Source organism: Cetorhinus maximus, chromosome 11 (genome assembly GCF_964194155.1).
Source record: "Cetorhinus maximus chromosome 11, sCetMax3.hap1.1, whole genome shotgun sequence".
Taxonomy (NCBI): Eukaryota; Metazoa; Chordata; class Chondrichthyes; order Lamniformes; family Cetorhinidae; genus Cetorhinus; species Cetorhinus maximus.
In genome coordinates, this window is record NC_135889.1 from 52,417,409 (window position 1) to 52,443,541 (window position 26,133).

The 26,133-nt window shown below is 43.0% G+C and overlaps 1 protein-coding gene across 4 annotated transcripts in view; it reads right to left on the bottom strand.

The window, feature by feature from the left end:
* The window catches only part of ppp1r1c (protein phosphatase 1, regulatory (inhibitor) subunit 1C), a 115,998-nt gene that overhangs the window by 21,739 nt on the left and 68,126 nt on the right, over positions 1 to 26,133 (bottom strand). For 3 of the 4 annotated variants that reach the window (XM_078551930.1, XM_078551932.1, XM_078551931.1), the window contains one exon: positions 8,831 to 8,995. The exons of the other annotated variant lie outside the window; for it this stretch is intronic. In XM_078551930.1, the coding sequence (XP_078408056.1) occupies positions 8,831 to 8,995 (165 nt within the window). The remainder of the gene's footprint in view (positions 1 to 8,830; positions 8,996 to 26,133) is intronic. 4 annotated transcript variants of the gene reach the window in all.

A 26,133-nucleotide genomic window follows, 5' to 3' on the forward strand; every position in this document is an offset into this window, starting at 1 on the left:
CTGTGGTTCCTATTGAAGTTGCTCTACCAAGGACAGACATGCCCGATGTCTCTGTCAGAGTGGAAGATCCTGAACTGCCTGTACCTAATGAGGTACTTGATGTTAATGCGGTTGCAGAGAATGTGGTTCCTGTCAAAGATTTGGAAGTCATGGAGCTATGACGTTCCACACGGATCAGGAAACCACTTGAAAGAGTGAACTTGTAATTTCATGACCTGTGTAAATATTGTAATGTCATGAGGTAAATATCCTTGTAAGTACAAAGTGTACAGAAAAGTTATAGGGAGAGGAATGTAACAATTATAGTTTTGATAAACGTAGGACTGCTGCTTTAATAATAATCCTGTGTTGTAAGATCACATGATCTGCATAAACCAGTGAGCTAGCAGCACAGGGAACGTCTAGGAGAAAGTACTTATTTAGTTATAGAGTTAGATGCTGCTGCAGTCTTGCAAATGAAGTTCAATGTTTCCACCAAGAAAAGTTGCCTGGAAAATCAACTCTATAAGTCATATCATCTCTGAGTTTCCCAACCAATCAACATTAGCAGGCATGATGACAAACTGCATGAGGAGACGTCAGTTACAGTATTTAAAGAGACACTCCAAACATGAAATTTTATCGTGCTTTGCGTTGGGAGCACAGCAAATGCAATTGGCAGAATGGAGTCCAGATGTTTAAAGGTTGCACCCCCTTTTACATTCACCTCTCTGGATGGACTGCTAAGTGATGTAAGGGCCCCCAGGAAGATACTCTTCCCAACTAACAAAAGGAAGAAACCCGTCAGTGAAACAAAGAAGGTGCTGCCTGTGAATTCAGCAGCAGGAGCATGGTGCTGCGCTCTTGGATTCAATGCCAACAGTGGCTTAATGATCTAAGTAGAGCTGGAAAGGTGAATACAATGGCATATTCACCCTCCCCCTGATGTGCATATCACTCCAACCCCTCACTCAACCTTCTCAAGCCTACTTCAACATATCACTTCTCACACCACCTTACCTTGTAGTAAACCCATCCATCTCACTGAACTCTTCTTCATATCCCCATCAGTGCATAATCGCCCTTACCCTTATGCAATACCATGCCTCTCGCTCATAGTGAACGTCAATGAATGCTCCCCATCTATCCATTCACCACATTCCATTACCCTCACTAATAGCTATCTGCTTTCCCTTTTGCAGAAGAGAGCACAAGATAGCTTTCATTATATTGTTCCTCAGCCTAATTGATTTAGTTCCTCACAGGTATCATTAGCCATGGTTTAAGTGGAGATCCCTTGTCTTCAGTTGCCAGCAGCGAGTATGCTTCAAAGTGCAAAGGGATTAGGGATGGTGGATTGTCACAGTCCAACAGAATCATGGCAGTCAGATAGGTCAAATGGCCTACACCATGAATCTTTCACATGCCTGAATAAATATCCTTTGATGGTTGCACACCAGCTGTACATTGATGGAGTGGAAGCCCTTGTGATGGATGAGTACTTCCTGACCATGCGGTACCTTGATTACTACTCAGTTGTACAGTCAATGATGCACTGCAACTGTGGGAAACCAGCCATAGCCACAAACCTGAGCACCTGCTCATTCTGACTGGCATCATTACAGCAAGTGTACATGATTGCCAGCTAGCTGGCAAAAAAGCCCTCAGTCACCTGCCCGGGCTACAAACTGTGAGATCCTGTACATGTCTCCATCAGAGCCCTAAAAGGATCCAACAGCAATAATAACAGAACTTATATTTATATAGTGCCTTTATGTAATAAAATTTCCAAGGGACTTCACAGGAGCATTATGAAACAAAGTTTCTCTTCATTGCTTCTTTTGCCAACTACCTTAAATCTGTGCCTCTTGTTCTCGATCAGTGGGAACAGATTTTCCTTATCTATTCTGTCCAGAACCCTCATAGTTTTGAACATCTCTACTAAATTTTCTCTGTCTTCTCTTCTCCAAGGAAAACAGTCCCAATTTCTCCAATCAGTCTTCATAACTGAAGTTCCTCATCCCTGGAGCCATTCTTGTGACTCTTTTTGGAACTCTCTCCAATGCCTTTACATCTTTCTGAAAATGTGGCACTGAGAATTGGGTGCAATACTCCAGCTGAGGCCAGACCAGTGTTTTATAGAAATTTAACATAACCTCCTTGCTTTTGTACTCTATGTCCCTACTAATAAAGCTTAAGATATTGTATGCTTTATTCACTGCTCTCTCAACCTGACCTGCCATCTTTTATGACTTATGCATATGTACAAGCAGGTCCCTCTGCTCCTTCACCTCTTTTAGAGTTGTACCCTTTGTTTTATATTGTTTCTCCACGTTCTTCATACCAAAATGAATCACTTCATACTTCTGTGCATTGAATTTCATCTGCTATTTGTCCACCCAGCCCAACAACTTGTCTATGTCGCTTTGAAGTTCTACATTTTCTGCCTCACAGTTCACAATGCTTCCAAGATGTCACTTCCAAGATGGAGGAGAAAAAAAATTGGATCAGGCCTGAAAACAGGTTCCAGGATTTTTATGCATGATTAACCTGGGCCCGTTCCTTCAGATGCAGGCAGCATCCGAACTTCATGGTGCTGGTGAGTGGCCGCAGGCCTCAGCTTGTGGCCCAAGCTCATGCCTGTAACACCACTAATAGCTCACCTACACCACTGAAACTAAGCCTGCATCTCTTTAAGAGGAGATGAATTCTGGCTGGACCAGGTGCTGGAACTAGTTGCAGAAGCAAATTTGTGCCACATGAACAGTGAGTAATGGCAAAACAAGGCACAGAATATGATCCAACATCTCCAGATGCAGAGCTGGAAGTCTTGGTGCAGAAGGTGGACAGGAGGAGAGAGGTCCTGTATCCACAGGGGAAAACAGTTGGAGCATGTAGTCACTGGGGTCAATGCCAGCAAGGGACATGTTTGCAGTGCCAAAAGAACATAATGACCTCAGGTGAATGGTCAAGGTCAGTGAATGTGTTTTCAAATGCCATATCTTTACCAACTGAACAATTAACCTCAGACACTGCTCTATTCAATACTACCCATTCACTCAACTACCAACAATCTCTATCAATCACAGCTCATACCAACATTCATAGCTTCACCTTATCCACACACTTAAAACAGCTGCAAGACTCACACTCACCTTTCACAGCTTGCATACACTGCCAGCTGTTCAAAACATGAGTAGATCACCCAAACAGATTGTCACAATTGACACAATTTCCTCTCTCTTGTAGGACAAGGTGACACACAACTGCAGGCAGTAGCACCAAACCAGCAGGGGGCAGGCACGGCTGCACGAGCTAACCCCAACGAAGGGGACCGTGCTCTGCACCATGGAGTGGCCATGGCTGAGGCCACGGCCAGCAGCAGAGCTGTAATGACTGAAGATAACAATATGTTCCTACATAATCCTCATTCTCACATCCCATGTCTCCCTCATTCCACAATCCCATCTGATTTACGAACTGTTGATGGTGCAAGCATGCACTTCTTGTTTTCCACCCCTTCTCTCACTGCCTCTTTCAGATACCCAGGGACTGCCACCTGGCCAGGCAGTGGTGTAGGAGTGTGAAGTGCAAGAGGAAGAAGAGGCTGATGATAAAACACTGCTATTCGATCTCACACTTGCATCCAAAAGTCCAGGTACTGCCACTGCCCATACCTTAAAGGATAGCATTGAGGCAGAATCTGCATGTGGTGAGTACTGGGCACAAATGCCAGGGGAAAGAGAAGCAGTAAAGCAGATGCCAGCTCACCAGAGAGCAAGGCCACATATGAGTTCTGTTGCAGACGATAACTTTTATGAGCTGGCACTGAAAAAGGCTAATGGGTATACACAATGTAAAGCTCGGTACATTGACAGGCCTGCCTGGAAGCTAGAGCTCACTATCAAAGAGCATGGAAGAATCCCACATCAACCTTACACAGGGCTTTGTGTGGATCTTGGAGTCCATCCTTTTCAATGTGGAAGTGGTGACCAACTCCATTTGCACACATGCAGCCCCAACCATGTTGCAGCACTTAACGGCCAATATCTCTGCAGCCCAAGCAAAAGCCACCAAACATCTGTGTGCTGCAGTGGAAGTTCAGACTGAAGTCATGGGATCTCAGCTTCTTGTCATGCAAGGTCAGCTTGGTACCATGCAGGCTCAGGCTGCTGCCATCATGACTGCTGCCATTATGACTGCTGCCATCATGACTGCGGATACCAAAGTTCAAAGGGGCTTACAGAGTCCCACAGCAACATCCCACAGCTGTCATCCAACAGATTGGATTACTGGGGTGCCAACCTGGGAGAGTGGCAGTGACTCTATGGAACATTAACATGATGTCCAACATTAGAATGACAGCAATCATCTTCCCACCACTGCCACTCCACCAGTGCCCATACTATTGCCTGTCCACCAGCCAGCCCTGGCTGTTGTCACTTATGCTGAGATGGCACAATGCAAAGCCAGGCCTTCCAGGGCTAGAGATGCTCATGGGCATCCTGCAATTCCACCTGAAGTCTGCCATGACTGAAAGTCAGCCTTCTATTGGCATGCTGCAGCCACTGGAGGAACACTACATAGGAGCACTAAGCCAGGCAAAGATACATGAAATACGGGCACTAAGGGAATGCACAAGAGTGATTTGGTGGCTTTTGTATGGAATATTGGATGTTTTGTCTGATAAAGTTGGTTTAGAATGGTTGCTTTGTGATGGTTTTTATTTCAGCATTGTGGCCATGAGTATGGTGACCAGATGTCCCGGTTTTGCTGGGACAGTCCTGGTTTTTCATTAAACGTCCCAGTGTCCCGACCATTTGCTCAAAATAGCTCACGTATGCCACTTCTCAGCTTTTTCCTCTTATCTGAGCCATATCAGAGATTTCCAGCAGCACTTCACCTTTTCGCGCAGTGTCAGTGTCTCGTCTCTTCACTTCCTCTCCCCTCCCCTTTACCTCATGCTCCATGGCGGCAAACCCAAAAAGAACCCCTCTCAGCTACACCCTGCGATTCGGAACGTTACCCACTCACCAAGCAGCTGTGCCTGGATGCTTCCACATACACAGAAATCTTTCTCACTGGCATCCAGAGTTGGCGCCAGGGGCAAATTTATTTTCCCCAAAATGGACTAGTTCTCAATAAGACAAATTTTCCCTGCCCTGGTTGGCTCACCTTTCAGTGCCCTGATTGGCCATTCTGCCGGAATGCTCCAATTGGCCAATCAGGGATTGCATAGAGGAGGCCAGTAGGGCAGACCAGGGAGAGACAGAGGCCAGCAGGGGTGACCTGGGAGAGCCGGAAGTCAGTGGGGGAGAGCCAGAGGCCAGTAGGGGAGAGTGTGGGAGAACTGGAGGACAATGTGGAAGAGAAGGGGAGAATCAGAGGCCACTGGGGAGCAAGGGGGAGAGCCAGAGGCCACTGGGGGACTGAGGGGGAGGGCCAAAAGCCACGGGAGGAGTGAGGGGGAGAGTCAGAAGCCACTTGGGGAGCGAGGGGGAGAGCCAGAGGCTAGTAAGGGAGAGTGGGAGGCCTTTGGAAGAGAGTTGGAGGTCAGTGAGGGAGAGCCAGAGGCCAGTGGGGGTGAGTGTTGGAATGAACCAGAGGCTAGTGGGGAAGAGCAGGGAGAGCCGGAAGCCAGTGAGGGAGAGCGGAGGACACTCAGAGGCCAGTGGGGGAGAGCCGGAAGCCAGTGGGGGAGAGCAGAGGGCAACCAGAGGCCAGTAGGGGAGAGCCGGAAGTCAATGGGGGAGAGCAGGGAGAGCTGGAAGCCAGTGGGGGAGAGCAGAGGACAACCGGAGTCCAGTGGGGGACAGCAGGGAGAGCTGAAGGCTAGTAGGGGAGAGTGTGGGAGTGAGCTGGAGGCCAGTGGGGGAGAGCAGGGAGAGCCAGAAGCCTGTGGGGCATGCGAAGGACAGCCGAAGGGCAGTGGGGAGAGCTGGGGAGAGCCAGAGGCCAGTAGGGGGGAGCTGGAGGGGTGGGGTGCTGATTTACAGGAGGCACTAGGGTTAATTTATAGGAGTTAGTGGAGGCAATTTATTTGAGTTACTGGGGGTAATGTACCTCTATGACCTCCAATAAATTAACCCCATGACCACCTGGGAGGCAGGAGGGAATCAGCCTCTGGGTGACATCAGTAAAGTAAGAGCGGTGTCCGCCAACTTCAAGCTGCACTTGATGAGATAGTTGGGTAACGCCTATCAGTAAACCACCAATCAGCACTGAGTTTGGTTGAGCTGTGCCACATTCAATATCAAACTTCTCATTGAAAGATTGTGTGCTTTCCTACCTGCGGCTTTGGGTGCAAACAAAATCTCTCATGCTTGAGGTATGTTCACTAAAATCCAGCTTCTGGCTGAAAATATCTATTGTTAGAACCCAGTCTGCAAATGAAAATAAATGAGGCTTTTGAATAGAGATTGGTCTTACCATTGTGCTAGAGTGGAATAGAGGGTTCTGGAATATTGTGGCAAGGCTTTAGTTTATATTTTTTAAGGAAGCGAGGCAGAAATGTGATTGAAACAAAAGCCTGTGGTTCGTAACTGCTGTCTTCAATAATTGGGTGTCTTTAGGGTTGTCAACTCTGGCTGGACATATTCCAGTCGATGTCATCAAATGACCTCCTACCTTCAACTGCCCCTGCCCTAGACTCCTGCCATTGGTCGCCCAACATGTCCGTCATTTCGAAGCCCTGCCTTCCCAAGGCGTTTCAATGTGTCCCAGTTTAACTTTATAAAATCTGGCCATACCACAGTCAGATGAGCCAATCACGGACAACCCAGCTGGAAAGGGGGTGTGTTGGTTCCATCCTCCCTTCTCATGTATGCTGTCCACATGTGTTTAGGTTATGCGCAGGAGTCATGCACCATGTGGTCAGTGTGGATAGCCCTTGTCAACCGCAACCACCCTCTGGTTTTCAGGTGGCACAAATACTGATGAAATAATAAACTGGCGCAATGTAATGGCATCATCTCAGGCATTCACCTGTAGGATGTGCTGAGCATGGTCACACACCAACTACACATTCAGAGAATGTAACACTTTGCAGTTCTGATACAGCTCTGCATTTAGATGTAATGCATGGAAATCCAGGTGTGTGTACCACGGAGAAGCCTGCTATCCTGATAAAGCCACATGCTCAATGCACCTGCTTCTTTCTGGCCAGGGAAAATGCTATCTATTTCCCTATCCTGGCATAAAGAGCTTCCCTTATGCAACAGCGAACAGCAAACTGTGAAATGTTAGAGATGTTGCCTGCTTCAGCCCTGAAGAATCCTGACACTAAGGTGTTCCTGCTGCAGTCACCCTCATAGCCATTGGTGGTGCTGTTCTTGCCCTTCTCTGAGGCTGCAAGCCTGCCTGCAAGAGGTAGCAGATTTCAGTGAATACCTCCTTCGTTGCACACACTATTCTTCAGTGAATTTGAGGTAATAGAAATGCTCCCTGAGGTTCCTGCATGGTTAAGGCCTCCTTTTAAGAGCCCTTCTCCCTGTCCTCCTTCTCCTCCTCTATGAATAAAGAACATAAACGATAGGAGCAGGAGTTGCTACATGGCCTCCCGAGCCTGCTCTGCTATTCAATATGATAATGGCTGATTTTGGGCTTCAACTCTACTTTTTCGCCCATTCCTCATATCCCTCAATTACATGAGACACCAAAAACCTGTCTATCCAGTCTTAAACATAGTCAATGGAGCATCCACATCCAGTCTCTGGGTAGAGAATTCCAATTATTCACAACCCTTTGAGTGAAGAAATTCGTCCTCATCCCAGTCCTTAATGATCAACCCCTTATCCCGAGACTGTGCCCTTGTGTTTTAAATTCCCCAACCAACGGAAGCAACCTCTCAGTGTTTACCCTGTCAAGCCCCTTCACAGGCTTGTATGTTTTGAGCAGCTTATCCTTCTCTGTGTTGCCTGTGTTCAATTTCCCTGTCATGCTGCAGGCCAAGGCGGGGATGGTAACTACACATGTTCAGGTTATGTGTGTTTAAGAGAGGATATTAGCTGGAGTGTTAAGGTCAAAAATAGCAGCTGGTGTCAAATCAATGCTACAATGCAAACTGACTTCACAATCTGCACACTCACAATGCACGCCCTTAATGCCCATGCTAATGCTCTCATCACTAATGTGCCTGGGATACATTACACTGGAAGTACATGAGTGTGGTGTAGACGGCATTTTGCAACCAGAATGACACACTGATGAAAATACATAATTAATTTTCTTCTATTTTAGACTAAGTACACATGGGCTGGGTTTCTCCTCACTCCTCCTGCCCCACAGCCGTAAACTTTGCTGGAAGTTTCCATGGGTAAATGGGGTTTCCACCGCATTCTGACAAAATTACAGTGACCAAGGCAGGAGCAACTCCGAAGAAATTCCATTTCTTGGTGATGATGGCTAGATAGAGTCTATGATTTAATTTCTTACCTTCTGTAACTAAGTACATTTATCATTTATTGCTTGAATGAAATGTTACTTGTACTATGATTGTATTACTTATGACTTACCTTAATGCATTATTTTGGTGATAATTACTTCAATTCTTTGCATTTTGCTAAAGTTGTTGGTGAAACTAAACTGCTCTATTAAAATAACTCTTAAGCTTAATTTCATTTTGAGCATATTTCACTGAGAACTAGTCTAATTTGAAAGTGTTATAAGAATGTTTTCACAAACCAGTAGCAGTGTTAACTTAGCAAAACAATATCATTTCCAGCAGCGGGTCACAGATTAATTTTGTAAAATACGTATTAATGATTGTGTTCCTTCCTCTATAAAAAAGCCAGGTTCTGAAAATAAAATGGCAGGATTCATAACCTTGCTTAACACGTAACAGAAAGTCTACCTGTCATGAGTGGTGGCTGGTGCTGAAAGGGAGTGTCTTTCCGCCGAGGTTTCAAAGATTGCTCATCTGTGTCTGTTTCTGTCTGTTGTTGCTGTGAACTTCTTGAGAACGAGTGAGGCACATCATCATTACATTTAAGGGGAACTACCTGTTCAGATCCTGTAACTGTGATAGAAATAACTGTTCAAAGCCATGTGATGTAGCAGTCACTACAATGACAACACATTTTCTCAATACCAAGTTACAAAATAATATAGTATGTTTCAGTAAGTTGTGACTGGTGTAGGAAAAGCTTCCTTTAGGAAGAGCAGTGATTATCCTCCAGGTAATTATTCATTAAGGTATGCAACTGAAAATAAAATCATTGCCTGTCCCTTTCAGAGGGTTTAGAGTCAATTTTTCTCACTTTATAAGATCATTGCCACAAGTTTGTCTGGTGAATCCAGGAAGGTCAATAAGGTGCATAAGACTTAGTGATAACATTTACTCCCTATCGCCTATTGAAAGGGGAAAAAAATGCCTCATGTTCCAGTAGAATAAATGCACAGTAACAAAATAATTAATGTAACTTTTATTTAATTCTTAAGCTTCCTGACAAATTTCCCTTCTCACTGCGATGCGAAGCTTGGTATTAGTTGGTAAGGATTCAGTGCCCAACCTATCTACCCCCAGTTAGGCCTGAGGGAAATGTAGCCAGTAAACTTTTGTGAGAGGATCTGATTTCAGGCCTATCTGTCTTATTTTTCTCCATTGTTCAGGTGAGTGAAAGAAAAACCAACTCTTGGTGTCTGCACTCACTCAGCAATAACGACGTGGACAAAAGAATCTACAGTCAGCTTCTGAATGCAGAAGGATCCAGTCACCGATGCCCAATATTCTTCAAGGACTTTCAAATGGTAGCTGGCAACCAGAGGGTGCAGAAGCCCTGTTAAGGTTCCAACTCCTGCCTACAACTTCCTAGGGCCTCTTAGGATTGCAAAACATCAAGTAGGCCATTGACAAGTATTGCAATTAATCAGATGCATTCTCAAGGAGCTTTTCTGCATAACTTATGCCATTGGGCTGGTTGCAATGGGTGATGTACATGGGTTCTCTAAACATTCTGCTCACCTCAGCATGTTCCATATTGTACCATGTTACAGTTATGTGGTTTATAAGATTATTATGTTTTGGGACTGTGCCTTTAATTTAATGTGAAAATGAAGGGGGTCATGTGACCTGTTCTGAAGTCTACCTGACAGCAAATCTGGGTGGTTTGATTGTTAGAGATTAAAGGAGCCCAGGTTGTTTTACTGGGAAGAAGGTGCGAGATGTTTACACTTGGAGACAATTCCTGCAGCCTCTGGGCAAAGCCCAAAGTCCCAGAAACATGTTGAGAATATTGGGTTGTAAGCAGTTATGCTTTAAATTGTCTAAGATAAAAGAGAGTTGGTGCTCAAGGATAGTTAATCAGCATTTCTACCTGGATACAAGGTCCAAGTAATTTGCATTGCCACGGAGATGGACTTTGAGAGGAGAAGGGTTTCTGAGATAGTCCTGAAACTCACAGACATTGAGGCAGTCTGCCATGATCTGGGAGAAAGGCAGCAGCTAGAGGCCAAAAGTTTGTATGGTCCCCCACAAAAGAATGTTGGTGGCAGCTCGCACTCGATTAAAAATGCCAAATTCATGAGGATTTGAAACAAGACTGGAAAATTCACCTAGCTTGGACTAGAGAGAGAATCACAGGAAGAACCCTTACCATGGAATACAGTTCTGGGGTTAAAAGTTACTAGACTGGGAAAGGAAAAGATCAGAAATAAACCCTCAGGAGCTAAGAATCATTTTGGATTGGGGAAAACCTTGGTCCAGGAAAATCAAATGACTATTTAAGAGACTGTCTAAAGTATACCTGTGAAGTGGGTTTGTCAGTTGTGTTAAAAATAAAGGGAGAAAGTTCTGTTCTGTTGTTTAAAGTATAACTTGCCTGCAAACATAGGGCAGAATTTTCTGCCTGCTGGGTGGATGGGGAGCCGATCCCCGCCAGAGAAGCGGGCCCTGCCGCCATTTTACGTGGATGGGCCAAGTAAAGCCCACCCAGCGTGACGTCCGGTGGGAAGCGCTATGCGCTTCCTGTGCGGGCAGGGGGGATTCCCCAAAAGCGAGAGTGCGCTCTTTCACGCATGTGCACAAAAGAGCACACATCTCCCTGAGGCTAAGTGCTGCCGCAGGGAGGTTGCTGACAGTTTTAAAAATGTTAAAAATAGAAAAAGAAAATCCTTAACATGTCCCTTTCATGTGACAATGTTACATGAGATGGGACATGTTCATAAATTACACTAAAACTTTATTAAATTTTTAAAATCCCTACATGAAACCTCATCCTGCCGGTGGATGAGGTTTCATGTTTTTTCTATTGCTCGCCAAGGCTCATGGCCTGCCCGCCAACCTTAAGGTTGGACGGGCAGGTCCTTTAATTGTTTAAATGATCCTGTCAATAGCCTCAATTGGCCATTGAAAGGTCGGTGGGCAGACAGCTGATTTTGCTGCGCCCCCGCCTTCCTGAAAATTTAAATGGGGTGGGATGACATCGGGGGTTCCCCCCAACGTCATCCCGCATCATTTTACGCGTCAGTAAGTGGGCCTCGCCCCCTGCTCGCCAATGTAAAAATTCAGCCCATAGTGTTTAGTCAAATGTGCTTTTAATCTGTTTGTTACAGTAAAAGTCTTAAAATGTGAAATCTTGTTGTGTCATCCTTTTCAGCTATTAACTGTAAGTTAAAATTTATTTTAGAAGTTAATGACCTCAACGAGAATAATAAAAAAATTCAGCGTACGGTCATTCAACGTTTCTTTGGATCTAGCATCCATTTCACCCACAGCTGAAGCACACAATTTCTGCTAACCTTTCCTGATGAACTCTGCATGTTGCAAATGCTTGTGTTTGTGAGATATCTAAAGTGAAAGTGGAGAAAATTCTAAAAAGAGGTAATTGGAATTCCTAGCTGTGAGGCAATTAGACTTCTAGGAAATTAGATACTGGCTGAGGTTGCTATTGGGATGAAACCAAAAAGAAAACCTCAATAAAGCTAATGGGGTGCTGTTATGTTTCTGCCTGTTGTGGCTGCAGCATGATAGTTGCAAAACACAGGATTCCTAATGGGAGAAGAAAGTGAAGTCCTCTATGAAAAGACCTGTTTTCTGGTTGGCATTAAGAAGAAATTATAACTCCAGAAGCTCTTGGTGAAGCAATGTGTGAGCTAGCTGAAAGAGACTGAATTCTAAAAGCAATATGCTTAGCTCAGGCATGTTAAACAGCTGAATGTTGGTATCAGACGATCAGACAATTGCATGTTGCTGGCCAGTTGAAAAGGAACTCTGGAGAGCTACACCATCAGGACCAACGGGACCTGAGTGAGAGAGGGTTTGTAGATGTGCAACTTGTCGGTGTTAACCATGTCGGTGACCTCGGATAGAACACGGCTGCTGGTGAAAGTTACTTGAGGGCCAAATCCATTGAGTGGGAAAAGTGAAAGATCCTACATCCTGGAGGCCAAGTTGAATAGACTTTGAGATTGCACGTGATGACACATCTGTATGGGAAGTGATGAGAGTACTTTTAATTTTATGAAAGTATCTTTGGGGCGAGGAGGTCTTCTGCTGCAGTGGTAGAATTCCTACCTCTGGGCCAGAAGCTCTGGGTTCGAGTCCCACTTCAGGATTTGATGGCCGTGGAAGGTGTGTGCATAGTGTGGCCAAACAGGTTGACTATCAGCCTGTAATTTCTTCCAATATGCCTGATGGTAGCAGTGAAGGGCGGAAAAGTTTCCTGGTCAGCCTGGTACTGGTCATACTGCAGAAAGGAATGACAAATCACTGCAGTTCTTTGCCATGCATAATCATGGACCAATCCTATGGAAGCCCATGGTTGTCATTGCCCTCTCAGGGCATGGTACCTGAAGGAGGAGAAGGAGGGTCTTTGGGCCTTGATTATTTACGATGACATTCATCTTTGAGTGAAATCCCATTTGTCAGTTAATACATGCTTAATTTTATGTTGATTTTAGGTTTGATCATTACAGTAAAAGTTTTAAAAAGTGAAATCTTGTCCATTGGTTCCTTTCATTGGAGTTGTTTGGGGCTCCTTTCTTTTCAGGTTATTGGTCTCTATGGGGCTTTGGCAAACAAAACAAAACTCTGAAAAACAGCAGTGCAAAAATAATATCATTGTATTTTTTTTCATTGATGAACATGTAACCTATGGAGTGGTATTGTGATATTACAATTTGAATGTCGCTGTCGTTTACTTGTCTCAGTGAAGAACCTCAGATTGTCTTAGGGATGACTGCTGAATGATGTTTTATTTACATTCAATATTTATCTAATAATTCTAAGATATGTATATTCTTTGCCTCTCATGTTTCCTCCTCCAAGTCAGTCTTTCAAATCCAGTTCATGGCTAGGTTGGGCCATTCCTCCTGATGGTGATTTGCCATCCTGTGCTGACCTGTAACTGTTTTGTAAGCATTCAGTCCAATTTGGCGCTCCTTCTCCTGGGTACTGCAATGATATTTTTGTGGATAATGTCTCGCCTGTTACCAGTTATGTAAGCACAATTAGATCCTCCCTGTAAATGCTGGCTACATACCATTTAGAATAATGCACAAAGGGAAGCACCACATGAAAGGTTTAAATAATAACCCTTTCCACTGAAACTTGATGCATGTCCAACTGTCAGTATGTCCTTACTTATTTATAATACCCTACACTAGTCAACCTTTTATGGTGTTGCATAAGGGAGTCATAACAAATTACAGTATTCAGGGTAAACAGGATTAGAAGGTAGGGGAATAACTGCCCCAAGGTGAAGATAGGAGGGACAAAGCAAGAGTAGGACAGAGGATGGGGAAGGTCAAGGGGGAGTGCAAGGGATAGGATGAGAAGGCCAGGAGACGAGGGACAAGAGAAGAAGGGAGGGAGAGGGGGAAGGAAAGAATGGAATGGGAGAGAAAAGAGGCGGAGATCGAGCAGTGGAGGAGAAAGGAATCAGGAGGAGTGAAGAGGAAGGGAAGAAAGACATGTATTTATATGGCACTTTTCACAACACCAGACATCTTAAATCATTTGGAAGCCATCGAAATACTTTTGAAGTGTAGTCACTGCTGTAAAGTAGGAAATGCAGCAGCCAATATGCACACAACAAACTGTCACAAACAACAATGTAATAATCACCAGGCAATCTGTTTTTTTTTGTGTGGTGTTGATTAAAGTATAAATATTGGCTAGGACACCAGGGATAGCTCCCCTGCTCTTCCTCAAAAATGTGCCGTGGGTTCTTTTATATTTACCTGAGCCATCAGATGGGGCCTCAGTTTAACAATTCATTTGAAAGACAGCACTCCTGACAGTGCAGCATTCCCTCAGTACTGTACTCAAGTATCAGCCTTGATTTTTTTTGTGTTCAAAACCCTGTTGGGACTTGAACCCAGAGCTTTGTGACTCAAAGGCACAGTGCTATAAACTGAACCACACTTGACCTGCAGAGGAGAACATAATGCATACAGGAGAGGATAGACAGAAATGGAAGAAGATGGGCAAGGGGAAGAGGAGGATAGAGGACAGAAATAGACAGGGAAGAAGGGAGAGGAGACAGGGAAAGGGAGTGAAGGGGATGCGAATTACAGGTAAGGTGAAAGTGAGTGAGGAAGGAGGGAATAGAGGAACAAAGACAGGAAAAGTAGCTGAGCAGTGGGAAACTCACTCAGTGGGTACAGAGAGAGGGGTAATTCAGTGAACTCCCTAAGCTAGGAGTTGGTCCTGACTTGCAAATGTGGGGTGAGTGAACCAAGGAGGCTCTCTGGTGGGGCTGGGTGTAGGCAGTGTTGCTGACCATACATTGTGATTACTGTCAATTGCAACTTGGTCCAAGTGAACCAACAATGGGTATCAGTGGGTGCACTGGCAATTGGGGTACAGCAATCCTGGTACAATTTCTTAATGGTTGGAGAATTTTTCATGGCAGCCACTGGAACGCCAATAGTGGGGTTGGTAGCGTTGGGGTGGAAGTTACCAGATCAGCAATGTGCTGGTGGGTTTATAACACTCCCAGTGGGAAGGGGACTGTGTCCCCAGGAACACTCTTGGCGGGGTGAGGTGAGAGTGGGGATGGGAATAAGCTTGCAGTACCCAGCTTCACTCTGAGTGGAGCAACAAAGCAACAATTTCTGTGGGAAAGAGTGGGGGCGGGGCCACTTTTAGTGAGAATAAAAGGAAAAAAGTACTTTCATTTTACATCATGCCTTTCCATACATAAGGATTTCCCAAAATGCTTCCTAACTAGCAAAATACTTTTGAAATGTAGTTAATGTTTTTTTTTACATTCTTTCAGAGGGTGTGAGCATTGCTGGCAAGGTCAGCATTTGTTGCCCATCTATAATTGCCCTTGAGAAGGTGGTGGTGAGCTGCCTTCTTGAATCACTCTCTGGCTGGAACATTGAAAATGGTGATGGGCGTGCCTAACCATGCCTTGTGGGGTCGGGATCCAGAACGAGTCCCCATTTCTAGTTCCCAACATCTGATTAAAAATCCAGTCCAAAATACATTTAGAGATTGGCATCAATATGGCCGATGAGCAGACTGTAAGCAGGAGTACATCAGAGGTAAACTGAAGGCATAGATGGAGGAGTAGAATGCGGCATCATTGAATGGGTGAGGCTGGGATGCAACTGCACTGACAGGGGAAGGCCACGTGAGCAATTATTGAGAGCATTGAATTAAAAACAATTACATTATATTCCCCTGCCCAAAGCCAAACACTAATTGCTACTACACATTTGCATTTTTAATTAAATTGAACTTGCTGTTCCGTTCAGCTGAAGATACCTCCGTGCCAGACTTTGCGTTGGGAATCTGTCTCAGTGACATTAGCTCAAAAATAGAGGTGGAGCACTTAGCCCTATTGGAAAGCTCTATCTTAATGCTACCTACTGACAGATGTTGACAGTTTTAAATGGATTATATCATAGGCAGGACCTGACAAGAAATTTTCAATGCATTTTGAAATACAAAATATTACAGTGTGTCAATGACTTTTATACAGTATAGATTGTATATGACAGTTATCCAATTTCATCTTACTGTTCAATATTAAATTCGGGCTATTCTGGGCAGGCTTAAAAAAAGCCAGTCAGGTGCAGAATAATGATGATTTGGGAATTAGTGTTGGCCAAAGTGAATTGAATCCATCCTCTAAGGTTTGGCTTAATTCCTGTTCCTGTTGATATTTTACTATGCTGTCATAAAATGAGAACCTGCGTTGTGATCACCCAACTGCAAGTTTGTGACTAGATAGGTATTAACTTCTGGTGTTAGCTTTGAATCAAAGTTAATGCTGGACGAATTATCACCTCCTGTTTTGTCAGCTTATGACTTATCAAAATGTAATAAAATATACACCAGATCAACTCAAATGATCTTAGTGAGGGCAGCTATGGAAACTGTTCACAGAGCACTTGAGGCCTGGGAAAAGGCCTTACAAGTGGTACCCATATCATAAGAATAAATAAAAGCTCTCAGTGGCAGCAGCATTTTGGGGTTGGACTGAGCTATAGAGCATTGCTAGATAATTAGAAGTTTGAGACATCAACTAAATATAAATCACTTTAAAAACAGGTAGGAAGGTTTTTTTTTAATAGTTTTACAGCCACACTTGTACGTTGTAAAAGTAAAATAATGCAGATGATGGGAAACCAAAATGCAAGCAAGAAATATGGAAATGTTCAGCAGGTCAGGCAGCATCTGTGAAGACAAATAATGTTAATGTTTCAGTTGATGACCTTTCATCTGAACATTAGAGGTGTAACAGGTTTTAAAGAGGAATGGAGGCACTGTCAGGAAGATACAATAATTCTCAAAATATCATTGGAACTTATTGTAAAATAGAGTAATAGTGAGATGTGTCTATATGTGTGTGTGTGCGTGTGTGTAAGACTTAATTGAATTAGTCTGGGTGTTTTGTTGTAAGAAGAGAAGTTAGGTTTGAAATGTTAATTAGGTAAACATGAAGTCTGCTTCTTTTAAAATCTATGTGCCTTACTGTCGCCTGTAACTGGGAGTTAGATTGATTGGGGGAATTTAGAAGTTAAAATAGTAGAATTTGTAGATCTAGGTATGTATTTAAAAATCATTTCTCTTATTAATAAATGTTTAATCTAGTTTTGTAAAACCGATAAGACTTGATGGTCTCATTATTACTGAACTCAATGCACGCATCTTGAAATTTATACAAACTGCAAAACAAGTTGTGGCAATTGTTTCAAGTTTCCCTTTGGGATTTGAACAGCTCAGCATTTACCATCGACGGTGTCATAACAAAATTTGGGGGCTCTTTGCGGGATATATTTGAAATTCCTTGATTGGGTTGGAGTTGGTGAATCTTAAGGTTACGAGTACGAGAAGCACTTTGAATTCAGGAGTTGGTGTGAGGTTTTTTTTTTAAAGTGGTGAGACTGTAAATGGCTTTGGCAGTTGCTCAGACTTGTCTGGGAGTTGAAGTTATAACTTTGGCTGGTTTACATAAGGTAACTAAAGTTAAGATACTGGAATTGGTGGGTAAATTACAATTGGGGTTACCTGCGGGGGCTAAGAAAGCAGATATAATTGAAGGTATAGAACAGCATTTAAAGTTGGAAGTGATACCTGACACTAGTGAGTCACAGCTGGAGGTAGTGAGGCTTCAGTTCGAAAAGAAGAGGCTTGAATTTAAACAAGCAAAGGAAATGAAAATACTTGAGCTAGAGTTTGAAGAAAAAGGAAAAGGAAGAGCATTTTAAAGGGAGCAGGCAGAACGGCAGGACAGAGAAAGAAAACAACAAAGAAATGGCAAAGTCAGAAAAGGAGGAAAGAGAAAAAGAGAGAGAGAGAGAATTCCAGCTTAAAATTCAGGCAGTTAAAAATGAGACGTTAGTGGGTGAGGAAGGACTTATTTCCAGATCAGAACCTAATGGAGAGATGTTTAAATTTGTACAAACTCTTTCAAAGATTGAGGAAAGAGACATTGAAGCATTCTTTATTTCATTTGAGAAGATAGCTAAACAGATTAAATGGCCTCAGGAAAACTGGACATTGTTGTTACAATCCGGGTTGGTGAGTAGAGCACATGAGGTTTGTGCTTCACTGTCAGAAGAAATGTCAGTGAACTATGATGTGGTAAAAACAGCTGTTTTGAGTGCATATGAGTTGGTTCCTGAGGCATACAAGCAAAAATTTAGGAAAATGAGAAAACAGCCCAGGCAAACTTATACTGAGTTTGAAATAGTAAAAGAAAGTAATTTTGACCAGTGGATAGGGGCATTAAAGATAGAGACGACACATGCAGCTCTTAGAGAAGTAATTCTTTTGGAAGAATTTAAAGATTCAATTCCTTCAGAAGTGAGAACTTATGCGGAGGAACAGAGAATTGAATCTGTAAAGCAAGCAGCAGAGATAGCGGGTGAGTTGGTTAATAGAGCTAAACTTTTTCTCATCACCCTTTTATATCAGAAAAGGATAGAAAGTGGGAAGGTGAAAAGAAGGTGGGTAGTCAGGAAAGAGAAGGAATTGGGGGAAATTCGCAGGAAGTTTTTTCTCAGAATAAAAAGGAAGGTGCTGAAGGTAGAGATGACATTCGAAAATTGAGGTGTTTTCATTGTAATAAAGTTGGAGTCACGAAGTTAGTGTGTTGGAAATTACAGCGGAAATCTGTTGGAATTATAGGGGTGCAGAAAACTACTGGAACTAAGGCCAGAAATCTTCGGGGTCGGGGCCCGCTCACCGCCATGTAAAATGATGCACGATGAATCAGGCATGCACCCTGACATCACTGCGCATCATTCGGATTTTCAGTTTGGCGGGCGCGCACCTGAGTCGGCTATGCGCCCGCTGAGGTGTCAAAGACCTATTGAGGCCATTTAAATATCAATAATTAAACAATAAACTGAGTTGCCCGTCCAACCTTAAGGTTAGTGGGCAGGCGAAGAGCCCAGGCAGCCTTCGCATTTATCATGAAACCTCATCCACGGGTGGGATGAGGTTTCATGAAGGTATTTAAAGTTTTATAAAAATTTTTAATAACATTCATAGACATGTCCCAGCTCATGTGACACTTTCACATGAGGGGACATTTCTTAAATTTTTTTCTTCTTTATTAAAATTTTCAGAACTTAAACTAATCTCCCTGAGGCAGCTCTGTGGCGCAGGGAGATTTCTGCACTCTCTTGCGTGCATACGGGAAAGAGCACACTCCCCAACTCAGCCTACTCCCCCTGCCCACACAGGGAGCGTTCAGCACTTCCGGACGTGCGTCACACTGGGCAGGCCTTAATTGGCCTGCCCACGTAAAATGGCGGCACCCAGCCGATCGTGGGTGGCGATCGGCTGCATGCCCGCCCGCGTCCGTTCCCGCAAACCCCCTCCGATGGGGAGAAAATTCTCCCCTAAGAGTACTGTGGGTACTGAGTTGCAGGTACAGGAAAAAACAGTGGTTTGTGTACAGGTAATGCAGGAAGAATCAGTGATAGGTAAAGAAGTGGGAATGTGTTCACAATTTACCCAAGAGAACCCTGAAGAGCAGGTTGCAGAGATGTTTAACGATTTTGAAGGGAAAGTCTTTCCATGTGTATAGGGTGGAGTAGGTAAAGATGTTAAAATTTTAAGAGACATAGGGGCTAGTCAATCCTTAACGTTATGGGATAATGATATTTGTTGTTCAGAGGGAGTATTGCAAGAACAGGGGTGGAAGGTAAATTTAAAGAGTGAGTGGAAGACAGGTCAAGTTATTGTTAGAGTAATGGAAAAATTTCCCATTGCAGGGGTTCAATTTATCCTGGGTAATGATATAGCTTGGTCACAAAAGTATGTGATGCCTATGGTAGTTGAGCAACCTGTACTGGTGTCTTCAAAAGAAGTGTTGCAGAGAGAGATTAGACAGAGCATGTGAGTTGGCTATGGAACATTTAAAGATATCACAGCAAGTGATGAAAGTAAAGGCAGACAGGAAAGCTACAACTCAGAATTTTGTTGCTGGAGAGAAAGTGCTAGTTCTGTTACCAATACTGGGTGACTCATTAAAGGCAAGGTTTAGTGGGCCTCACAGGATTGAAAAGAAACTGAATGAAGTAAATTATTTAATAAATACTTCAGATAGAAGAAAGGAGCTGAGGGTGTGTCATGTAAATATGCTTAAAAAGAGTTTTGACTGGGAAGAGGACCAAAAGGAGGTTGGTGGCAGTAGATAATGAGAAAGAAATAGAAATGCAGGTTCCTGAAATTGATTTTCCTCTACTCAAATTGGATAATGAGGGAGTACTTGAAAATTTAAATGTAATATTGAGTTACCTTCCAAACAAGTGTCAAAGTGATTTGGAAAAGCTATTGCAGTCACACAAAGCTATTTGTGGAAATATGTTGGGGAGGACAGATTTAACTATACATGATGTGTCTGTAGAAGTTTCACCTTCAATAAGGCAACATCCTTATAGATTAAATCCAGCAAAGTTATCACAAGTACATAAAGAAATTGATTTTATGCTTCAAAATGATATAATTGAGTCTAGTTGCAGTAACTGGAGTTTGCCTGTTGTACTGGTACCGAAACCGAATGGAACATAGGACTGTAGGTGGGCTATCAAAAGATGAATGCGGTGACAAAAGCAGATTCATATCCTATACCAATGTTGGAGGATTGCATTGAAAAAGTGGGACAATCAAAATTTATCACAAAGATTGACTTGCTAAAAGGATATTGGTAAGTACCGTTATCGGACAGAGCAAAGGGGATATTGGCTTTTGGGATGCCAAAAGGATTATATCAGTTTAAAGTCATGTCATTTGGTATGAAGAATGCATCTGCAACATTTCAAAGAATGACAAACAAAGCCATTGCATGTCTGAGCAATTGTGCTGTTTATGTTGATGACAGTTTTCAGTCCTACATGGAAGGAGCATTTACAACATCTGAAAACATTATTTACTCAATTATAAGAAGTTAATTTGGTGCTGAACTTGGCTAAAAGTGAATTTGCAAAAGCACAAATTACATATGTAGACCATACCATTGGACATGGTAAGGTGGCTCCAAGCGACGTGAAAGTCAAGGCTATTGTGGATTTCCCCATGCCTACAACAAAATGAGAAGTTTTGAGATTTCTGGGCATGTGTGGGCTTTATTAGAAATTTGTACCAAATTGTAGCAATGTGGTTGCCCCACTGACTGAACTATTAAAAAATAACAAGGAGCTTCAATGGACACAGGAGCGTCTGAAGGAATTTGATTATTTGAAAACTATATTAACTACGACACCAGTTTTGACAGTACCCAATTATGCCAAGGGATTTAAGTTCGCCATTGACACAAGTGATATAGGCATTGGGTCCATACTGTTACAAGATGAAACTGGAATTGAAAAACCGATAGGGTATTTTTCACGGAAGTTGGAGGCACAACAGAGAAGATATTCAATAATCAAAGGGGAGGCTTTGAGTTTGGTGTTCGCATTACAGCATTTGAAATTTGCTGCAATTCATTCAAACAATTCATCAGAAACAATTGTCTATAGAGACCACAATCCTTTAAAGCTTTTGGACAAATTTTGAGACAGGAGTGCAAGGCTAATCAGATGGAGCTTATTACTGCAACCATTTAATCTACAGATTATACATGTTGCTAAATGAGAAAATATGATGGCAGGTGCTTTATCAAGAGTTTGAAGGTTAAAGGGAAAATTGGGCATTTAAAACCTGGACTCTGAACTGGAATGATTTCTGTTGATGCAAGGGGATTGTGTATATAAATATATTGTTATGTTAATACATGCATCTGATAATGTAATAGCATAAATACATAGATAAGTATAGGAGATAGTATAAAATGGGTTAATAAAAGTGAAGCTGTCTTTTTAAATTATGATGGTACATTTTTCAATATGGAGGGGGATGTCAGGAAGATATAATAATTTTTATAATATTATTGGAATTTATTGTAAAATAGAGTAATAGTGAGACGTGTCTATGTGTGTGTGTGTGTGTGTGTAAGACTTAACTGAATTAGTCTGGGTGTTTTGATGTAAGAAGAGGAGTTAGGTTTGAAATGTTAATTAGGTAAACATGGGGAAATTTAAAAACATAGGTGTCAATGGAACATTTGCATTTTTAAATAAACCAGGCTAGATTGTTTTCAAAAAGAGGGGTGAAATGTGTCACCTAGCCAGGTGAAGTTTAGAAACAGTGGCCAGAATTTTTCCATCGGCGAGCTGGGGGTGGGGCCCGCTCACCGACATGAAAATGACGTGGGATGATGTTGGGTGGAACCCCCAACGTCATCCCGCCCCATTTAAATATTCAGGAAGGCGGGCGGACAGTGCGATCAGCTGTCCATCCACCGACCTGTCAATGACCAATTGAGGCCATTGACAGGATAATTAAGCCAATTAAAGGCCCTGCCCATCCAACCTTAAGGCTGGCGGGCAGGTCAGGAGCTTCTGAAAAAATATGAAACCTCATCCACTGGCGGGATGAGGTTTCATGTCGGTTTTTAAAAACTTTAATAAACTTTATGTGATATTTATTAACATGTCCCATCTCGTGTGACATTGTCACGAGGGGGACATGTTAATAATTTTTTTATTTTTCTATTTTTTAAGTTTGTAAAACTTTCAGCACTCCCCCTGAGACAGCACTTAGTCTCAGGGAGATGTGTGCTCTTTCGCGCGCATGCGTGAAAGAGCGCACTTTGACAGTTGGGGAATCCCTCCCCGCCCCCTCACAGGAAGTGCATAGTGTTTCCCGTCAGGTGGCCCGCCCACTCAAAATGGTGGCGGGGCCCAGTTCGGCGGCAGCGATCAGCTGCCCGCCCACCGCTGAGCCAGTGGGGCCTGTCCACCCATCAAGGGCAAAATTCTGCCCAGTGTGTTTATTTTTCCTAATGATAACTGGTAAAATTTAGTGCTATGAGAGGTTTTTATTATCAAGAAGATAAAGTCCAAAGGCGTAGTGAAACAATGGGTATTTGCATTCAAAGAGGAAAATATATATAAAGGAGAGAAGACTGTTTGTAGGGGAAGGCATTTTAAGATCTTACAAGTAAGAAAAGCCTTCAGCATCTATGCTTCAAGCTGATGTCTTCAAAGGACTGAGGTGAAGAAAACTCAATTTGAATTCAACTTGTTCAGGGTATCATGTTTCTTTGCCTGGGTCTTTTAAAATCTATGTGTCTTACTGTTGGCTTAACAAAAGTATAACTGGGAGTTGAATTGATTAGGGGAATTTACAAGTTATCATGGTATTTAAAAACAATTTATCTTATTAATAAATGTTTAATCTAGTTTTGTAAAGACTATAAGACCTGGCGGTCTTATTACTACTGATTTCAAGGTATGCATCTCAAAATTTATACAAACTGCAAAATAAGTTTCCCTTTGGGATTTGAACAACTCAGCATTTACCATTGGCTGTGCCATAACAGGCACAGAAAGCGGGAGGGGAGAAAAGAACAGAAGGAAAGGGCTGATAGCATGTAAAGAAGTCGAGATTGAATACCAGAAGGGTTAATGATGCAAAGCAAAAGAGGGATGGCAATGGGACAAATAAAGAAACAAAAGATGTGTTTAGAGGTAGTGTAAATGGCAATAGCTGAATCATTACCACAACTTTATCTGAGTAAATAGGAAAGGTGATTGTGATCTCAAATTGTTGAACTCAATGTTGATTGCAGAAAACTGTAAAGTATTAATTTGAAAGGTGAGATGCTATTCTTCAAGCTCCCATTGAGCTTCATTAAACAGTGTAGTGGGCGAAGACAGAGAGGTCAGAGCACTTGCCATATGTTTTCCTTTCTCCTCAACAGGGGATTCACTTCCACCTGGCTGATAAGGCCCTCCACTGTGTCTTTCCCATTCACCGCGCTTATGCTTTCACTCCTTGCCCTCCCTTCTATTTCCATGATAAGGATCCCTTCACCTTCAATCTTACCAGTCTTCGTATTCAATGAATCAACCTGTACCATATCCGCCACCTCCAGCATGATGACAGCATCAAACACATTTTCCTCTCACCTTTCAGCATTCAAAGGAACTAATCCTTCCATGACAACCCGGTCCACTCCTCAATAAACTCCTTCCAATGACATCTTCACACACAAGTCCCGGAGAAGCAACACCTGTCCTTTTACTTCCTCCTTTCTTGCCATTGAAGGCCACAAACACTCCTTTCAGGTGAATTTTGAATTTACTTGTACTTCTTTCAATTTAATATACAGTATTCACCGCTCACAATTGGAAAATGGCTTTGTGGAACACCTTTATTGAGTCCACAAGCATAAACCAGAGCTTCCAGTCACTTGTCATTTTAATTCTCCACTCCACCCCTGCTCTGATCCCTCTGTCCTCGGCTTCCTGCAGTATTCCAATGAAGCTCATTAGAAGCTCATGGAACGCTACCAACTGCCAGTTCCCCTCCAAGCCGCACACCATCCTGACTTTGAACTATATCACCATTCCTTCACTGTCGCTGGGTCAAAAACCTGCCTTACAGCACTGTGGTGTGCCTACACCAGATAGGCTGCAGTGGTTGAAGAAGGCAGCTCACCGCAACATTTTTCAAAGGTAATTAGGGATGAGAAACAAATGCTGACCTTACCAGTGACGTTCACATTCCATGAAAGAATTTTTTTTAAAGTACCTCACCTTTTGATTAGGCACTTTTGGAATCAACATGAAGTTCAGCAATTCACATCAAAACTTTTGTCCGATTTCTTCTGGACAGCAGCTGTTGATAATGATTTTGTTATCCCATTCACACTTCCCCTAGGCTCATCTTTTTTTAAAATGTCCCACTACCACCCTCCCTTGCCTTTCATCATTAGTAAGTCGCACAAAGCTGGCAGCTGGAGATTGAGTACAGCAAGACCAAGTGCTTAAATCTGAGAATTTGGGAAGTGAGGGAATTCAGTGCAGTGAGGGGGGAGGTGCTGTCCTGGTCTTTTGCAGAAAAAGAGTAGTCCTGGAATAAGAGTCGGAGACATGAGACCCGAGAGCTGAAGACAGGAGGCATAAATTAGGTCAGCAGGTAGATAATTGGCTGGTGAGTTATAAGTTTTTTTTCTGTCTTTAAACTGGCACAAGAGTCTAGCATTGAGGAGATATAATTATTGTATTAAATTTATAGCTTAATTGGTTAAACTCCATAATATAACCAGCGATATAATATATATATATTAATATAAAGAGTGATATTCTAAACTTGAAACCTAATTAGTTAAATAACACACAATAAAGATTGCAGAACTAGTGATGTCTTGCAGCTGTAGCTATGGGACAACTGTATGATCCATGGTACCTACAACTGCAGTGAATGTCTGCAGTTCGAGTAACTTCAGCTCAGAGTTGATTGGCTGGAGTCCGAGCTTTGGATACTGCGACGCATCAAGGAGGGGGAAAATTGCCTGGGCCTGAATTTTACCTTTGGCGGGATGCCCGATCGGTGGGTTTGGGAGTGGTGGGGAAACGGACAGCCGACCGTAATTGGCCCTGACCGCGATTTCGTGCTGACTGGCCAATTGTGAAACGTGCGCTGAAATGTTCAACGCTGCCGGGGTGGGGGCAGGAAGAAGGTAGGTGATGATGTTTCCATGGGCACGGGTGAGTGCATGAGAAAGCTCCCTGACTGCAGACATCTGCCTCAGGGAGCTGCAGACCTGAAAAAGCTGAAATAAAGGTTTTAAAAGCTGAAAAAAAGAGTCCATGCATCATAATCAATCACCTGAAAAAGCTGATAAAAATGCAGTCCACAGATATTTATTTTCATTTTATTTCATCACAGAAATTTCATCCCGCCCTTAGATGAGCTTTGATGAGAAATACAAAGGCCACTTGGCTGATTGGCCCTTCTGCCAACTGTAAGGTTGGACAGGCAACAAAAAATCAGAGTCAATTGCGCCACTAATGGGCTTAATTGCTCTTTTAGTTGCCGGTGGGCGCGCTTAATGCTGAGCGAAATATCGTGCGAGTGCGCAATGACGTTGAAATGCTCGCGCGACGTCTTCTCACGCAAACTTACGCCCAATTGGGTCAGGCGCGTGCCCACCCACAGGACGTACAATTCTGCCCCTGGACACTTTGTTCCAGGAGGCAATTACCCTTAGGCTAGCTTGTTCACATTTGGTCTGTGGTCAGGAACAGGAAGGTGTGACTGTAAGAGAGGCAGGTAAGGAAATCCAGAAGGTAACAGTAGAGGAGCCTCAGGCCTTCCCATTGTCCAACAGGTTCTATGTTCTTACAGCTTGTGTGGATGAG